General features: G+C 38.8%; 1 protein-coding gene across 2 annotated transcripts in view; it reads left to right on the top strand.

The window, feature by feature from the left end:
- The window catches only part of LOC150089393 (uncharacterized), a 160,578-nt gene that overhangs the window by 109,280 nt on the left and 32,715 nt on the right, over positions 1-18,583 (top strand). For both annotated transcript variants that reach the window (XM_090389385.1, XM_090389382.1), the window contains exon 2: positions 1,800-4,450. In XM_090389385.1, coding sequence (XP_090245511.1) covers positions 1,823-4,450 — 2,628 coding nt within the window. In that variant the 5' untranslated portion in view covers positions 1,800-1,822. The remainder of the gene's footprint in view (positions 1-1,799; positions 4,451-18,583) is intronic.

Below are 18,583 nucleotides of genomic sequence, written 5' to 3' on the forward strand. Positions count from 1 at the left end.
GATAGTATATCTCGAATTTGATAGCGTAAGGTATAACGTAAAAAGAGAGCGTATTAGCATTAGTAAAGAGGCACATGATGCAAAAAAGCAAGCTTATATAGCATCAGCCAAAAAAAAAAAAAAAAAACCCTTCTCATTTCACCCATCCACTCGCTCCAAATCTTTGTCTAGTTCTGCCTTGAATCTATTTAAGCTATCAACCACAACGTTAGATGGAAGTTTGTTCCAGCGATCAAGCACTCGCTAGTTAACGACAAACTTCCGCACATCTATCCTACAACTGTCTTTCCTCAATTTAAATTTATGCCCTCTCAGGCGATTAATCTAAGCAAGAGGAAGGATCCCATCAGCATTGAGCATGCTCAAAATATTTAAGGCTTTATACACCTCAATCAGATCACCTAGCAAGTGCCTAGTCTCCAGACACTGTAATTTGCAATACTTAAGCTTTTCTTCGTAAGAGAAACTCTTTGTTCCATTCACTAATCTTGTTGCCTTTCTCTGTACTCGTTCCAACAGCTCTACATCCTTCTTAAAATGAGGCCTCCAAACCTCTTACAGTACTCAAGGTGTGGCCTGACCATTACCTTATACAAGGGAATAATCATCTCCTTATCTCTGCTAGAAAAATTCCTGTGTATCATTGACAAGACACCATGAGCTACTCTTGCAGACCGTGTTCACTGCCAAGAAAACTTCATGTCTGCCTGCACAATTACCCCAAGTCCTTTTCATAATCTACCACTGTCAGTGTAGTACCCCACAGTTGATACGTTACTCTGGGGTTACTGCTTCCCATAGGCAGTACTTTACATTTGTCAATGTTAATTAAACTTCAGTTGCCACCTCTCAGCCCATCTGCTCAACTTTTCTAGATCCTGTTGCATCAGCGTACTGTAATTAGTGTCATTAACAACGCTGCCGACCTTCGTAATACGTATCACTGCATTAGCTTAGTGTAGTACATGGCAGTTCTCGCTTTACGAGTTCCCGGGTTTACGAGTTTTTTTTTTTTTACTTGTTGCACCTCTGTTATAATTATATTTATAATAATTATTGAAATAAAACTGTAAATATACTGTAGGCTGCGTGTCTTTTGAATCATGTTGTACAATGAACCTGTCCTTTGGATCAATGGAAATCAGTCCTGCGGAGTGGTGCAAGCCACGCTTTTCCAGTCTGAAGAAAAGTGTTTGGATATGGTGGATGCTTGAAGAAAAGATAGGAAGAGGAAATGTCATGTGGCGTGGGCGTGTTTTTACTATGGACCATCCACGAGTCGCAATGCATGGAATCGTGAATGCCGCGTCCTGCATAGTATATCTCATTGCCTTACATTGTAACAGTTTTATGGAAATGTCCGTAAACTTACCAATAATAGTCCATAAAGTAAGGATTATGAATGTGTGGTTTGAAGAGAATAATTTCCAAACATTAACAATGACTAGCATAGTGTTCAACCTCAACCCAATCTTGAGATGAAATGGAACACAGAATTAGAGAAAGACCAAAGTGGGCCTTATGAATACTTTAAAGGATGGTTGAGCACAATACTACCGGCTTTTATAAAAAAATTGGTAGAAAGTCTTCCACAATGCATTGAAGCATTCATTATGGACCAAAGACGGTCAACGGGCTATTAATTTATTTGAATAAATGCATGTTTTGTTCACCGTTTTAAATGTCCTACGACTTTTGATAGGATAATGTATATATCTGTATTATAATATATATATATATATATATATAAGAATTATATTGTGAAAGTATGGAGAATTATGTTTTTGTTTATATTTCAGTGACCCTTCTGAAAGAAAACGGAATGCTGAAACTTTTGCTTGGACATTGGAAAACACATCGCAAGAAGCCATCTACTTTGCTAACCACTGACAGTGCACTCCGGAAGGATCTCTACTCTAACTTTTCATTGTATCCTGGTGTAAGTCGTGTAAATCCACTCTATGACACCACTGACAGTGATGAACCTGCCAGCTTAATCTCTAGTACAGGATTCTCTCCAAACGATCCCGAAGAGTGTGCACATTCTACATGCAAGCCAGATCCCGATCAGAAACCTTCCACTAACAAAAATACTGACCCACAACAGAAAAATGTTTCAACTGAAGTTTCTGAGTCAGTAACACAAGGAGTAGACTTGGAAGGTGACACACCGAAAATTTACTTACATCGAACTTCTGATGCCCAAGAAAGTATCCGCTTGAATTTGCAGAGGGCGTGTGAGGCCACAGAATCAAGTGAAGTGTCAAAAGATAAAAATATCGTAGAAGCAGTAACAATACATAATTCAAAGGGGACGGAAGAAAAAGATACATCTCCCAGTGAAAATAAAGAAATTATAATCATCAGTGAAACAGACGATAATACGAGCTTTTGTAACAAGAGAGTCAATACAGCTATCAGTGAATCATTTCCCAAGGAAACGAAAATAAATAATGTCACAAAACCTGAGATTACGCAGGAATTTGTATCCCTAAACATAATTGAGGAAACTGAACCAATAAATAGTGAACACGTTGTAAAAAGTCAGTACGATCACCAAAGCAGAGTGCAAGAAAGGAAAGTTTTAGTGAAACCGGTAGAGGAAGAGGAGCTAAATTCATCTAAAAACGTCGCTAATTCTGTAACGGACAAAGAAATGAAGCAACCAGAAAGGGAAGATAACTCTCCGGATCACCCTAATAAACAACATAAACCTTCCCTTATACAAGAGAGGGCTAAAAGTATTGAAGAGCTCATAAAAAAATTTCAAGAAGCCTCTAAAGTCAAAGAGATAAGGACTCAAACATCTCTCAGGAAGTCAGAAACCAAAAATAGTGAAAAGGCAGATAAAAAAATTAAAGAAAAAATAGATGATAATGTTAAAGAAGAAAATTCCAACACGGCAGCAGTAGTAACGTCAAAATTAAAAAGCAGTCATTCCACCAAACCACGTGCTCCCCAACCACCTATACAAATGTCAAGCACAGAACACAAAGTTGAGGAAAAGGATGATAATACCATTACAATGATGTTATTAACCACTAAAAATACGGACAGTGTGCTAACAACTTTGTCCTCATCAACATCTGATGAATTGAAATATATAACTAGCAACGCTTCGCTAAACGGTGACGGAAATATTCAAAAATCTGCACCGATTAAAGTTACAAGTAGTCAAAGCGAAGAAACTGACACAGCACAACAAACGAAAGCTATAAATGAGGGCGAAATGAGTAATAATAAAACTTCCACAGCTATAAAACATAGTGATGACTCTTCCGTTCTTAGGAGAAATAGTAAAATGAACTCTGGAATCACACGCACTGACGGTCCTCTAATAGAAAAGGAAGCCGAAAAGAACAACGAAAGTACAAAATCCACATCAGGTGACAAAGATATATCAGCCGTAGAGGATCCTCCAAGAAAATCAACCTCTGAAGACAGTGGGATTACCCGTGGAGATCAGGTGTCTTCTGATAGTCGCTTGTCAGAAAGAAAAGAAGCTGAAAATAAAACCATGAAAAAAGCCTCCTCCCCTCATTTGACAGGAAGTGTGAGAACAACCAAGCACGAGAAATCTCATCACCAACACGGTCCCGAGCGACCACCAAAAGAACGTAGAAGATATTCAAGGCATGGCCACAAGTCATGTCGACACTGTGGTGCTACCAGGCATGCACGGCTGCATAGGGCGGGTATGACAAAGGGAGCATGTGACGATTACTATATGAAAGTAATCCAAGATGGTATTACTTCAAACACTCGTCGAAGACCAGAAAGTTGGGCTTCGGATATGTCATGGGACGAATACTGGGACGACGGTGTATGCAGCGTCTGCGATAATCAATCAAGACAAGGAACCTTCCGATCGCAACTTAACGAGATCAACAAAAAAGATAGGACCATTCCGAGATTTACAGACTCAGCTAACGGTAAACATTCTAAAAATCATATTTCTCGCCACAGTTCAGCAGATGATATACGAACTTCGAGACATTTTCATAAATCTCTCCCTGCATGCACTTGCGATGAGTGCAGAGAACTATCTTATTTAGAAAAACTTCGCAAGAATTTTAGACATGGTGGATCTGTAAAAAGTAGGTACTCGCTTGCAATTCCTTGCACATGCGAACGACATGCAGACATTTATGACCACGAAAGGAAAGTAAAATTTGCAGAGTATAAGCATGCAGGCCAGAGGAAAAAGCCAACTAAGAATGGGAAATTGAGATCACTGAGAAATGAAGTACACGATGTGCCTTCAGATGCATCTTCTGGACATCGCAGCGGAAGTTCGGTAGCTTTTGATTTATCCAGCTCGTCTCATAGGGAGGAACAAGAGGATACCAGAAGTACGACGTCCAAAACAAGTCGAAAGAGTAAGGAAGAAAAAATTAAAAATGGAGATGAGAAAACTATAGAAGACAAGAAAGGAAACGGTTCTCTCATGGTAAGTAAATTAAAATAAAGTAATGAAAATTCATTCAAGGAAACTGATGTGAAAACTTAATATTAAAGCATCCAAGTTAGTCTGAAATAACAATATGATCATGAAAAAAAAAAAAAAAAAATCCAATGGTTCAATTTCATAATAATGGCGCTCTGTTATTCTTTCTTATAATTATGCTAAATAATTAAATTCTTTAGCTAAATATAATATTCAGTTTATTTATGCTAAATAAATAAACTGAATATGAAAAAAAGAAAATAGTCTTTTGAATTATAATGAATGAATGAATAAATAAATATATCTAAAATTATCCAGAGTAAAACTGACTGTTTATATTTTACGCTCAGGCAACTTAAAAAAGACTATGAGACATTATGTCTGGAAATTTGAATAATTTATTATGCTATCGAGGCAGTGTTAGGTGGGTCGGAAAACTGCTAGCTTGGGGGGAAACAAGGACTAATAGATTAACAGTAGCCACTGGCAGAGGTGAAAGTGATTCTTGCACTGCTTCTATTGGAATGAGCAGCAGCCTGGAAAACAAGTTGCAGGATATTTCAGAGACTGCTGGGAGTCATTGCGGTACAAGTAAACACATGGGTTGTGTTAGGGTAGCTAAGAACAGGAACAGGTGCATGTATACTTGCGTGCATGTATACACCATTGCTAGGAGTTTAGTAAATAAATTTGATGAATTTGAGGTATTGCTCAAAACATCAAAGGCAGATCTTGTTGGAATATCAGAGACGTGGTGTCACACAGATATAAGGAATTCAGAACTGGAATTTGGGGAGTACAATGTCTACAGAAAGGATAGACAGGACAGGAAGGGAGAAGGGGTTATGCTATTAGTTAAGAAACACATAAAATCCAAGGAAGTGAAGCCAGTCGACATCGCTGGACAGTGCAGTGTCGAGTCAGTTTGGTGTGACATAAGTATTGGGAGATCAAAATTGAGAGTAGGCGTGTGCTACAGGCCTGATGACTCTGATGAGTATAATAAGAAACTGTACAGGGAAATAGTGGGCCAGTAAATCAGAGAGTCTTATAATGGGAGATTTTAATTTCCCAGATATTGACTGGAATTTGTGGGTTGGTCGCTCCCACACTAGCAAGGCTTTTGTGAATTTATTAGATGATTGTTTTCTACATCAGCATGTTCGGGAGGCAACTAGAGCGAGTAATACTCTTGATCTGATTATCAGTAGTGATTCTTCATGCATTAAGAATCTGCAGATAAAGGAACCACTAGGTGGCAGTGATCACAATGTGCTGAAGTGGGATTTACTCAAAGAGGTAACTACCATCAGGGGTAAAGGGAAGGGTTTTTGCTTTCGTAAAGGCGACTGCGATGGTCTGAGACAGTATTTAAATTCTATACAGTGGGATCAACTGATGATGTTACCAACAGCAAATTCAAAATGGGAAGCATTCAAAGAACTTATCTTGGAAGCTACTAGGCTTTACATACCAACTAAGAAACATTGTTCAAGGTTTAAGCCTAGATGGATGCCAGATGAACTAATGAGACATATGGCAGAGAAGAAAAATGCATGGGATGCATATAAATTAACATGTGACACAGATGCCTATGATACAGAGAACCTGGTATGTAACCAAGTTACAAAGGAGGTTAGGCAGGCGAAGGCAGATTACGAGAAATATTTGGCAAAGGATGTAAAGAAAAACAGCAAAGAGTTCTTTACTTATGTAACTCTAGAAGGAAAGGGATGAACCAGATTGATCCACTTGATATCGATGGTTGAACTGTTGGTGATCCTGCTCAGGTAGCTAACAAACTAAATGAACACTTTGCATCGACATTCACAGATGAGGAGTTATTCAGCGAGGGGAATGCCAGAGGTGTATTCAACTCTGGCAGTAAGCTAGATAATCTTGTAATAATTGAGAGTAAAGTGGAGGAGAAATTGTTGAAGATAAACACAAGAAAGCCGCTTATATATAACTGGATGGGATCTATCCAGTTATATTAAAGGAGGCAGCAAAGGAAATAAGCAAACCCTTAGCCATAATTATGAGAGATTCCTTGGACTCAGGGGAGGTACCCATAGAGTGGAGATGTGCAAATGTGACCCAAATTCACAAAGGAGGATCAAAGGGTGACACAAGTAATTATAGACCTGTTAGTTTAACTTCTGTTCCAGGAAAATTAATGGAGGCACTGGTTAAAGAAGCACTGCAGGATCATATAGACAAGACTTCAGTTATAGCTCGGACACAGCATGGTTTTGTTAAGGGATAGTCTTCCCTGATCAATTTGATTGGATACTATGATGCAGTCACAAAAGAACTGGATGCAGGGAATAACGTTGATATTATATACTTGGATCTTAGAAAGGCTTTTGATACTGTTGCACATGGCAGACTGCTGCACAAATTGGTGCAGTGTGGCATTGGAGGCAAATTGCTGCTATGGATAAAGGGATGGTTGAGTGGCAGAAGACAGAGAGTAGTAATCAATCGGCACTGCTCATCGTGGACTAATGCTATTAGTGGAGTCTCTCAGGGTTCAGTGTTGGGTCCATTATTGTTTTCTGTATTTATAAATGATATTGATGATAGTATACCAAGCTTAATGCCCAAGTTTGCAGACGATACAAAGGTTGGCAGGGTTGTTAAGGACACTACTGACGCCATGCTGCTGCAACAAGATCTGGAAAGGTTGAGCAGATGGGCTGAGAGGTGGCAAATGAAGTTTAACATTGACAAATGTAAAGTTCTACATATGGAAAACAGTAACCCCAGAGCAACGTATCAACTCTGTGGTATTACACTGACAGTGGTAGAGAATGAAAAGGAGCTGGGGGTAATTGTGCAGCCAGATATGAAGTTCTCTGAGCAGTGCAGACGGGCTGCAAGAGTAGCTCATGGTGTCTTATGCGTGCTGTCCCAGAAAGAGAATGGATGTCATCGGCATTTAACTTACATGATCCATTTAAAGCTTTAAGTACTTCAAACAGGTCTCCTCGCAGATATCCAGTTTCCGGACTCTGCAAGTTAGAAAACTGAAGTTTATTTTTTATAGTAAGAGTACCCTTTTGTGTCCGTACTAATCTTGTGGCTCTCCTCTGCACCAGTTCCAACAGATCCATATCCTTCTTAAAATGTGGTTTCTGGACAGGTATGCAATATCAAGATGTGTCCTAACCACTGGCTTATAGAATGGGATAATCAACTCTTTGTCCCTGCTCGCAAAATTGTTGTATATCATTGACAGAACCTCATGAGCGGTCCCAACAGCCTTTCCGAACTCAGAACTTCATGTCTGACTGCACGATTACCCATAGATCTCTTTCGTTCTGCACCATCTTTTTACCTTGTTATTCTGGGAACGCTGTTGCCCCATATGAACTACCTTGAATTAATAAACTCAATTTCTACTTAAATCAGGACCAATTCTCAGCCCATCTCTTCAATTATTCTAAATCTTGTCTTCTTGCAGTAGTGCGTGCCTTGATTCCTGTCATTCAGCACACTGCCAATTTTTGTATAATCTGCATACTTAGACAATAAATTTGATATGCCTTCAACAATACCGTTAATAAACATTGAAAACAGTAAGCGCCCAGCACTGAACCCTGAGGTACTCCACTAAAAACGTTAGCCCAAGAAGAGCAGTGCCAGTTTATATATATATATATATATATATATTTCCATATTACTATCTACAATTGTTATTCTAGTTATACAATTTTTATTATAATAATAAAGAAATATAATATTTCTTTATTATTATAATCCTGTTTTTGTCCATTACACAACATCCTTTAACCCCTTGTAGTTATACCAGAATCCCTTACTAAAGGGTCAGGCAGTTACGCTCCGGTATATCCCAAGTACCATTATAAAAAAGCTATTTTCTTTGCTTTTCACTTTTTACTTTCTAACTCTATATTTTATATCACAAGATCTATTAGAGTAATTGGAAGGAAATTGTGGTAATATTACTATACTTATTCTTACCTCCTTTCTACTTATGTCAGCATAAGCTTTCTTTTGCATATGTATAAAATAAATAAAAAACACCACAACTGAAGTGAAAATTATGGTTGGTACTCTTTTTCTGTATTATATTCTGTATATTCGTTTCAAAGCTATCTGTTATCTTGCCTGTTTGCTGTTAAATTTAAAGTTTAGCATAGATTGCCTTTATGTTTATTATTTGGGCCTAGGTTAAACAGGCAGATAATCAGAAACAGATAGCTTGATTGATTTTTTTTTTTGATTTGGTAGTTGTTGGCGCATCGGCTTCTGTGGCCATATTGCACCTCCCAAGGTTTTTTTTGCAGTACTTTGATCCAAGCCCGAGGCGAGAATCGAACCCGCGACCTTTGGGTTGCCGGGCAGGTACTTTACCCACTCGGCTAGCCCGGTCGGCGAAACAGATAGCCTTGCTAATTATTGGTGGGATGTATTGAATGGTGTTAGCCCTAAAAAAAAAAAGTGCCATTCAATGTATCCGATTATCAATAATTAGCTGCATAATCATTATTTTATTCTATTTTATATTTTTTATTTTATTGCTAATTATATTTTTATTTTATTGCTAATAATATGTTTATTTCTAGGATAAAGCAATGTAAACCAACACAGGCTATTTTAGTCTTTATAGGTTCTTTTGGCCTTATGGCCCGCTTAGTACTTTTATGCCAATGTTTTAATACACTTTGAGTACCTATATACACTGGTGTGCAAAACTTAAGGACCAACACTATTTCTAAAGGTTACAACCACGAAATCTTTACTTAAGGTACTCTTTACCGATGAGAGTAGATTCAGTCTCAGCAGCCATTCTGGCGAGAGGTTGGCACACTGTATCACCCCGCAAACATCACTGAAAGGGATCGATATGGCGGTCGAGGTGTTCTCGTCTGGGAAGGCGTTATCTTGGATGAACGTATACAACACCAGATACTGCATTGCGCTACTGTAACTTGTGCACACTACTGTACTGAGGTAGTCGTTCCCCATGTGCGTCTGTTCCGAGGTGCCATTGGCCCCGAGTTCGTGTTTATGGATGATAACGCCACACCCCATCGCACTGCAGCTATGCTTTTGGAAAGTGAGGACATTGTTCGTATGGATTGGCCTGCCCGTTCCCAGTCGATTTAAATCCCATCGAACACATATGAGACGCTCTGGGGAGACGCCTAGCGGCATCCACACCCACCAGAAAATGTTCACCAGCTGAAGATGGCTGACAGAGGAATGGACGATGTTACCGCAAGAACTTATCAACAACATTGTTCTAAGTATGGACAGGCTCTGCAAAGTCTGCATAGACATTAGGGGTGGCCATACCTCCTATTGAAGACCACCACTTCACTTTGTTCCATTTTTGGCAGCCAGTGCTATTTTGCCAATTTTGAATAAAGTCCCTCTGTACCGTTTTATTGCGGGATTTGTGCACAAGGCACTAAAGGTGATAGTAGCACCAGGCTCGGCTCCTTGTGTCTGGGGGAACGGGGGGCGGGCAGCGGCTGCCTAGGTGTTGGCTGCTCCCTGGTGGCGAGGTGGACTGACACAAGCGACACCCCATACACTAATACGTAAAGCTTTGCAGAGTTTCTGCACCAACACAGATGTGCAAGGTGGAGATGGGCTTAGGCCTAGGAGCACCCTTGATACAGGTAAAACACACACACACACACACACACACACACACACACACACACACACACACACACACACACACCGTTTTGTTGCCGTTGTTGTTGTTTCCTTCATCATTTCTGTACCTCACGAGGTTCCTTTGGTATGCTTTTCCCATATCCAGGCCACTGCTATGAGAAGCCAAAGGTGAAAACCTGACTGGTCCTTAAATTTTGCACACCAGTGTAGTACCAATTATACTCTTACAGTTATATATATATATATATATATACCACTTAATTATCCATTTATCCATAATAATAAGCTGCCTTTAATGCCACTGATCCCATTTGTACAGCAGACCGAACATACTCTTATAATTATCGATAAAAATTTGATCACCTTGGCTGCCTCTTTTAATATAACTAGATATATTCCATCAGCTCCATGTGCTTTATTTACTTTTGGCTTCAACAAGTCCTCTTCCATTTTCTCCTCAGCTATCACAAAATCATTTAGCTCCCAGTTATAAAAGGTGTAGCCTAACCAATGCCTTATACAATGAGATAATCAACTCCTTGTCCCTGTTGGCCAAATTCCTGTATATCATTGACAGAACCTCACGACCTGTCCTGGCAGCCCGTCTGCTGGGAGACAGGCTGCTAGGATAGATTGCTATAGAATCATCAATACTTATGCTATTCATAGCCAATGGGCCACTGTGGTTCATTCCTTTGCTTTTAGCGTTAATGTAAGTAAGCAAAGAATTCACTGCTACTTTTCTTTGCATTCTTAGTCAAAGGCTTCTCATTATCTGCCTTATCTTGCCTACCCACCTTAGTGACTTGAATGAAAACCAGTTTGTAATTACTGTAGGTTTCTGCGTCCTCTGATAATTTATAATTATTTCAAGCATTTTGTTTCTCTGCCACTAGTCTCATCAGTCCATCTGACATCCATTTAGGTCTAAACTATGAACATTTCTTAGTTCATATAAAAAGTTTAACAATCTCTATGATTATTTCTCTGAATGTTCCTCATTTAGAGTTTCCAACTGGTAACTTTATTAGCTTAATGCATGAAGGGTCACATGCTGGTGAAGAAAGAAGTCATCCAATACATATAGAAAAGCTCTCTACTGTTTGAGCCACCTACCAACAAGTTCCAGACAATATCTGGAAGGTTAAAATCTCCCATCACACGACATGCTATTTTTCTGGCCCACTCTATTTGTCTGTAATATATAGCGATTTTAACATCACAGAAAGCGTTTGGAATTTGTGAGTAGGTATCTTATACACTTGCAGGCTTTTCTGGATATACTGAATGGCTGCTTCCTACATCAGCATGCCAGAGTGACAATAAGAGAAAGCAATACTCTTGATCTTATTATCAACAGTGACCCTTCATTTCCACCTTGCCGACGTGGTAGGAAATGAAGAATAAAAATGTGGTTTTTTTTTTGTTCTTATTAACCCTAACAAAGCCCTTGTATCTTGTCCCATGAGGGATCGCACCAGGCCTTGAAATTCCTGGCATTTTCTACCAGACCTCTGCATGTCCCAATAAAAGCAGCGCAAGGACCACTTCCATCTCTGCTTCCGGCTCACTATTAATCCATTAGTCTGTGTATTTCCCCCACCCCGAAGTCAGCAGCTTTCCGACAAGCTTAGCACTGCGTCAACAGCATCAGCAAATATTCTTGCAGTCCTATTTAAGTGCATTCCATCCCTGTAAAATCCGTCTCTCGTAATCACTTAGCTCACTGTTAGAGTTCGATAAACTTCTGGCACTCCTCCTCATTGAATAACTGCTCATGTGTGAATGTAGATGCAAAATACTCATTCAGTTTATCAGCTACCTGAGCATGATCATCAATAGTCAACCCATCTATGTTAAGTGGACCAATCTGATTCATCGCTTTCCTTCTAGAGTTTGCATAAGTAAAAAATTCTTTGCTGTTTTTCTTTGCATCCTTTGCCAAGGATGTATCGTAATCTGCCTTCGCCTGCCTAACCTCCTTTGTGATTTGATTACAGACTAGTTTATATCTGCCATAGGCTTCTGTGTCACCTGATACTTTATATGCGTATCATACATTTTTCTTCTCTGCCACCAGCCTCATTAGTTCATCTAACATCCATTTAGGCCTAAACCTTGAACAGTATTTCTTAGTTAGAATGAAAAGCCTAGTAGCTTCCAAAATTAAGTACCTGAAGGCTTCCCATTTAGAATTCACCGTTGGTATTTCTTGTAATCTGTCTATCTTGTGAACTCCTCTGACCGTTTGGTCGTCCCGGAGTATAAGTTTATCAGTTGATCCCACTGTACAGAATTTAAAAATTGTCTGAGACTCCTGTAGTCACCTTTACGAAGGCAATAGCCCTTCCCTTTAGCCTTGATGGTAGTTACATCTTTAAGTAATTCCCACATCAGTACATTGTGATCACTGTGTGGTTCCTTTATCTGCAAATTCTTAATGCATGAATAATCACTGCTGATAATCAGATGAAGAGTATTACTCCCTCTGGTTGCCTCTCGAACATGTTTCTGTAAAAAACAGTCATCCAATAAATCCACAAAAGTCTTGCTAGTGTGCGCGTGACCAACCCACAAGTTCCAGTCGATATCTGGAAAGTTAAAATCCCCATTATAAGATATTCTGATTTACTGGTCCAATCTATTTCTCTGCATAATTGCTCATTATACTCACCAGATTCATTAGGCCTATAACACACACCTACTCTTATTGTTCCATTCCCAGTGCTTATGTCACACCAAACAGACTCAACATTGCATTGTCCCCCAATATCAATTGGATACACTTCCTTAGATTTTGTGCGTTTCTTAACTAACAGCATAACCCCTCCTCCCTACCTGTCTTGTCTATCCTTTCTGTACACATTGTATATCATTCAGCCCTGGCGAATAAATTAAGAATATTCCTTTTTTTTTGTTTTTTGAGATAAATAAAAAAAAGAAATTTTAGGAGCTGCAACATATTATACAGAATTATTTAAAACGAAATAAACAAGACGGAAGATATAACAGATGATAATTGGTATCATACTTCTGTTTGTACTTAATTATATCAATGATTGAAAAAAGATAATTGATTTCTTTTTTTTATTTTAGTCAATGTGTAAAATGAGAGTCGCACTTTTGTATGCTCGAAGCCGTAGAATTATCAAGTCTAAGGCAAATCACCTTTCAATACGGATTCTTGAAAAATAAGTTATGCTGACACAGAATTATAGGAAATTATATTACATTTTTAAAATTAGCTTAGTATTTTAAAATAGCATCTGATTAACTCATGTATTTTCTGAGTTAAACTGCGAAAAAAAAAAAAATACTGGGAAAGCCCAACAATTACACTGCTCAGCAAAATTAACAGAACCCATAGAGGCACCTCCGTAGCCAGGTGGGAAGGAGTAGCAGCAGTGCGTAGCATACGCTTCTTGATTAGACCGGGGTTCGAGCCCGTCACCACCAAATACGGAGAATGCGGAAAGGTCAGGGAGTGACCACCGCATATTCCCGGAGCGATATGGCCTTAGTTGCTAATGCTCCTAAAAAAAAAAACCTAACAACAGAACCCATAGATAATCCAGCTCAGGGTCCTAAGCTGGATATCATCATTCATCTCTTTCTTGGCGATTCCCTTCTATTTCTGTCTCTCTCTCAGGGGTAACTCAGAAATTTTTTTTTGGCTGATGTAGCAAAAGCCTCAGGCTTCCTTGCACCGTATGGCTAACAACAATAATAATAACAAAATGTTTTCTTAACTTGTGCAGCTCGCGATGAACGGGGACAACATTTGGTATGGTGGTGTACCATAGAATACCGATGCAATGAGGAGACAGCGAGAAACTTCGGACAGGTATAAGGGACATTTATTTGGGTTGTATAAGAATTACCAAAAAGGTCACATACATAAGTTGATACAAGATGCTTGAAAATATGGTCACATGACATCAGTACGGCGTGCAGTCCCCTCCAACGATAAAACAGGTCTGACAGCGGCGCACCATGCTCGATATAAGGGTGTCTATAAGATTCTGCGGCAACAAATCCAATTTTTCCACTAGCTCAGACCTTAGCTCACCAAGTGACCAAAAGAGTTAGCTGTCGGCGTGCAATACGACGCCCAAGGACGTCCCACACATGTTCGATCAGATTTAAGTCAGGTAATCGTGCTAGCTATGGCAGTCATTGGATATCTTCTGTTTCAAGATATTCCTTCACCACTTGAACTCTATATGCAGTGGAGTTGTCGTGCATGAAAAGGAAATCTGTGTCAAAGGCACCTCTAAAAAAGTCGCACATAAGGTTTGACGATCTGTTCTCAGTAACTCTGCGCAGTTACGGTACACCAGTCAAAACACGAAGAGGGGTGCGGCCATTGATCATCATTCCGCCCCATACGAGAATACCGCATCCATCGTAAATTTAGTCGGTGTCTCAGGCGAGGGTAGCATAGTCCCAGAAACTCGGGTTTTTCATCCAGGCCCAGCAACAGAAAATCGACCTCAGAACACAAGCAATTTACAGACAGACAATTCACAGAGCAATATGGCCTTAATCGCTGATGCTCCTAAAACCCTATTCTGATGTTGGAAGGATGGTACAGCATTCCTTGTTGTCTCCAGATGAAATGACGTCGAAAATCTGTTTGTAGGCTAAAACGAGACTCATCAGATAACAAAACTGTACCCCATTTTTCAGGGCACCAAGTCATATGTTCATGGCACCAGTTTTGACGAACTCTGCAGTGGTTCAGGTTAGGGACACAAACCACTGGCTTCATTGTGTAGAGTCCACTTGAATTGAGCCTTCTCAACACAGTCAGGTTGGAAATGCTTTCACGTGTGGCCGCAGCAACCTCAAGAGATGGCTGATGACAGGACATCATAGGGTTTCGTCTTGTTGTTAGAGCAGACAGCGAGCTGTTCTGGTTGGCGTAGCCCTCGGGCGACCTTGGCCAGCTATTCTTGTAATTGTTCCTGCTCTTAAAACTGCTTCCTTAGTGTCGAGACTGAGACGACACATTACGTTAATGCACCACCTCTGCCTGGCTTCAAGTCGTCCAATGTCCTGCCATCTGAAAAAAAAACCATCTAAACCTGTGCTTCTCAAACTATCTGTGGCGAAGGACTAGTTTATTTTATTTCCAATCCGTCGCGGACCGGTACTTTTGCAAAATACAATCGTTGCGGACCGGTAACGGAAGAATTGTCGCGTACCAGTAACGTCCATGACCAATTTCCGATTCGTCGCGGACTGGTAACAAACAGTTCGCGGACCCGCACCAGTCCACGGACCACACTTTGAGTTGTACTGATCTAAACGACGATGACTTACCATCATGGGTATTGGAGACGTGGCTATCCCACTGAGCAAGGCAAAAAACGGAATGAAGTGTGTGGACGCGACATGAATAATTTTCAAAATGTGTGACCCTGTAAGGTGGCAAATCGATTTCTATTGGATACTCGAAATTTGCATGCCAGGTGCTTATTATATCAAATATTTGCCTTTGGCAGCACTGTTTACAATAAAATATTCATGAAAAACATCTTATTCTGTTAATTTTGTCCAACAGTGTATATTGTGCCGGACACCCCGCCCCCACCACGAAAAATACAGGTTTAATGCATTAAATGAGCTTGATTAAAATGAAGCAGAAAATTTGTCCATAAATCCCGATTGACGGGACTGAATCGAGTCTGTTAAGTTTTAATTTTTTTTTTTTTTTTTAAGTTACAGCATGACAACCTTACTGACTAAAAATGGTTACAAACAATGAATCAAAATCAAAATAATACGTGCCGGAGGCTCCAAATTGAAAATTTTAAGAAACTCGTAACGAATGCTCGTTAATAAAATATCTATTAATAATCAAGTATGTACATTGAATTACCAATGCACATAGCAAGACACGACCGTTCCGGTGCTCTATGATCCAATCCAACCATTGGGTTATGCTAAGGAAACTGAGATTTTAAACTGCTGCATTCTGACGTGAAGAAGTGGATCTTGGTTTGGAACTTTTAACTGGCCCCTAAGTGACACCCTGACATATTGAACATGTTAACTCAGCTCTTGGGACCGTGAACGGAAATTTTTTACCTTAAATGCATTTTTGGTGCAATAAAAGATATTTGCTGTCAGCAGGTAGGCGAATCGAACTTAGTATTACATAATTTGTAACATTCCTTACATTTTTTAGTATAACTTAAAAGTAAGTACCCTGGCCTCGACGGAGTGCATAGAGGGGAAGAAACCCCTAAAAAAAAAGTACACAGAGAAGGAGAAACCCCAAGCAAAAATTTTTATGGCATAATTATAAGAAAAGGTGGGAGGTTAAAAACTGAAGTCTACAGATACCATTTTATGGGCCTGTGCATATTTGTAGCAGCATTACTAACCTGCATAATTTGCGAAAATTTCAAAAATATGAAAAATAACATATAAAAAGGTTAACTATGATGGTTTTTCCAAGAAATTTTAAGATCCTCCAGTCCTCACATAAAGGGAAAATTGTTATAACGTTATTATGGCAAAAAGAATTTGGGGGGGGGATGGAAGAAGACCAACCCAACCTGGTTAAACACCGCCCAAAAACACCTTGCAAGAACTATCTATACCATATATTTATACCAAAATAGCAGCAATTGCTAAGAATAAAATACCTTAGTGTAAATATAGAAATAACATATAAAAAGGCTTACCTGTAATGATTTCTGTAACAATGATTTTAGATTTTTAATATAAATATTAGTTTTTTATATTATTATTATTATTATTATTTTATTTCTAATGAAAACACTTCTATAACAAGTTTTTATCACCGTATTCAACCGTTGATGGACATCTATTGTCAGACGTTACCGGATAACATGAATATCCTACAGTTGCTTTTAGATTTTTTTATTTTATTTTTTTTCTTTAATTACGCATGCATAAGCTTAGTAATCTCAACGAATAGTGTTACAGCGATTAATAAAAGGAGAAGTATCCAATATTAGCATGAAATAACGAAAAGATTCAAATAAATTCAGAATCTAAAAATTAAAATTACATTTAAAATTTAGAATTTAATATTTGGGGGAAAACAAGAAGCAATTAAAATTTTTAAACAAATTAAAATATCTACAAAGAAGAAAAGCAGAAGCATATAAAATTTAAAAAAAGATGAGCAAATACATTATATTTGCTCAATTTTTGAAACAATATTTTGAACTGAATATTTTAAATAAAGTGAACTGAAAATCAGAAAAATATTTGCACGACAGTGGCAATTAGGGCAACTATTTAACCCCGGGGGCTCACATCTGGTGAGTATGGGCTTGGCACACCCAGGGTCCTGAGCTGGATATCATCATTCTTCTCTTTCTTGGTGATTCCCTTCTACTTTTGACTCTCTCTCTCTCTCTCTCTCTCTCTCTCTCTCTCTCTCTCTCTGTCTCAGGGTTACTCGGGAACTTTTTTTTTTTTTTTTTTTTTTTCCTGGTGCAGCATAAGCCTCAGGCTTCCTTGCATCATATGGATAATAATAATAATAATAATAAAATGGTTCCAAATTTTTTTTTGGCTGGTGCAGCATAAGCCTCAGGCTTCCTTGCACCATATGGATAATAATAATAATATTGCAAGAAGATTCCCAGAAAATACCAGTAACACGAAAACTTGCCAATTTCATTCTCTAATAAATAGGTGAAATAAATTCTCCTTCCACCAGATTGCCGAACTTCCCCCATGTGCTTCTAGCAACCATTCCAAACTGTCCGTCGCTCCTCCCCTGCGGTGCAAACCTTCTGGTATGGTAGTTTTGCCGCTGTTCTAATATCAATCGCTTTGTGAGCGTACGTTATTAATTTGATCAGGTTTATACACATAGAACACAGAAATTCTACAACTATACACTTGAAAAAAAATATTAAGATGCTATTATTTATCCTGTGAATTCAAGCATATTTTGTCTTTTAGGCATTCCGCATTGTCGCAAAAACTCGTTTGGCGACATCGGTCCTTTAACAATAACCTACTTTCTGATCACAAATGAAACATATAACAGATCGCCTCTGTCTTGCTATATGTTTTTCTTTGTCTTTTAAGAAATGGCCTTGAGAACAAGGACACTAAACTGAACAAAGTATTAGCACTTGATCCGCTTTATTTTCTGGACACGTGTCGTACATCTGAGATAACGACGAGTGGCTTTAACCAATTCTTATTGCATTATCAGTTAACATTGCATTGTTTACTTTTAATTCTCTGTCTTGATCATTTAACATAATAACAATCGCATTTACAACAGAAGTTATGGTGTAGAAATGTTAAAGAACATTTTCTTAGTGGATAAAAAAAGAACTGAGTATAATAAGAAACTGTACAGGGAAATAGAGTGGGCCAGTAAATCAGAGTCTTATAATGGGAGATTTTAATTTCTCAGATATTGACTGGAATTTGGGGGCTGGTCACTCACACACTAGCAGGGCTTTTGTGGATTTATTG

The sequence above is a fragment of the Mastigoproctus giganteus genome, chromosome 2 (genome assembly GCF_048544385.1).
Source record: "Mastigoproctus giganteus isolate SK-2022 chromosome 2, ASM4854438v1, whole genome shotgun sequence".
In the NCBI taxonomy this organism is placed as follows: domain Eukaryota; kingdom Metazoa; phylum Arthropoda; class Arachnida; order Uropygi; family Thelyphonidae; genus Mastigoproctus; species Mastigoproctus giganteus.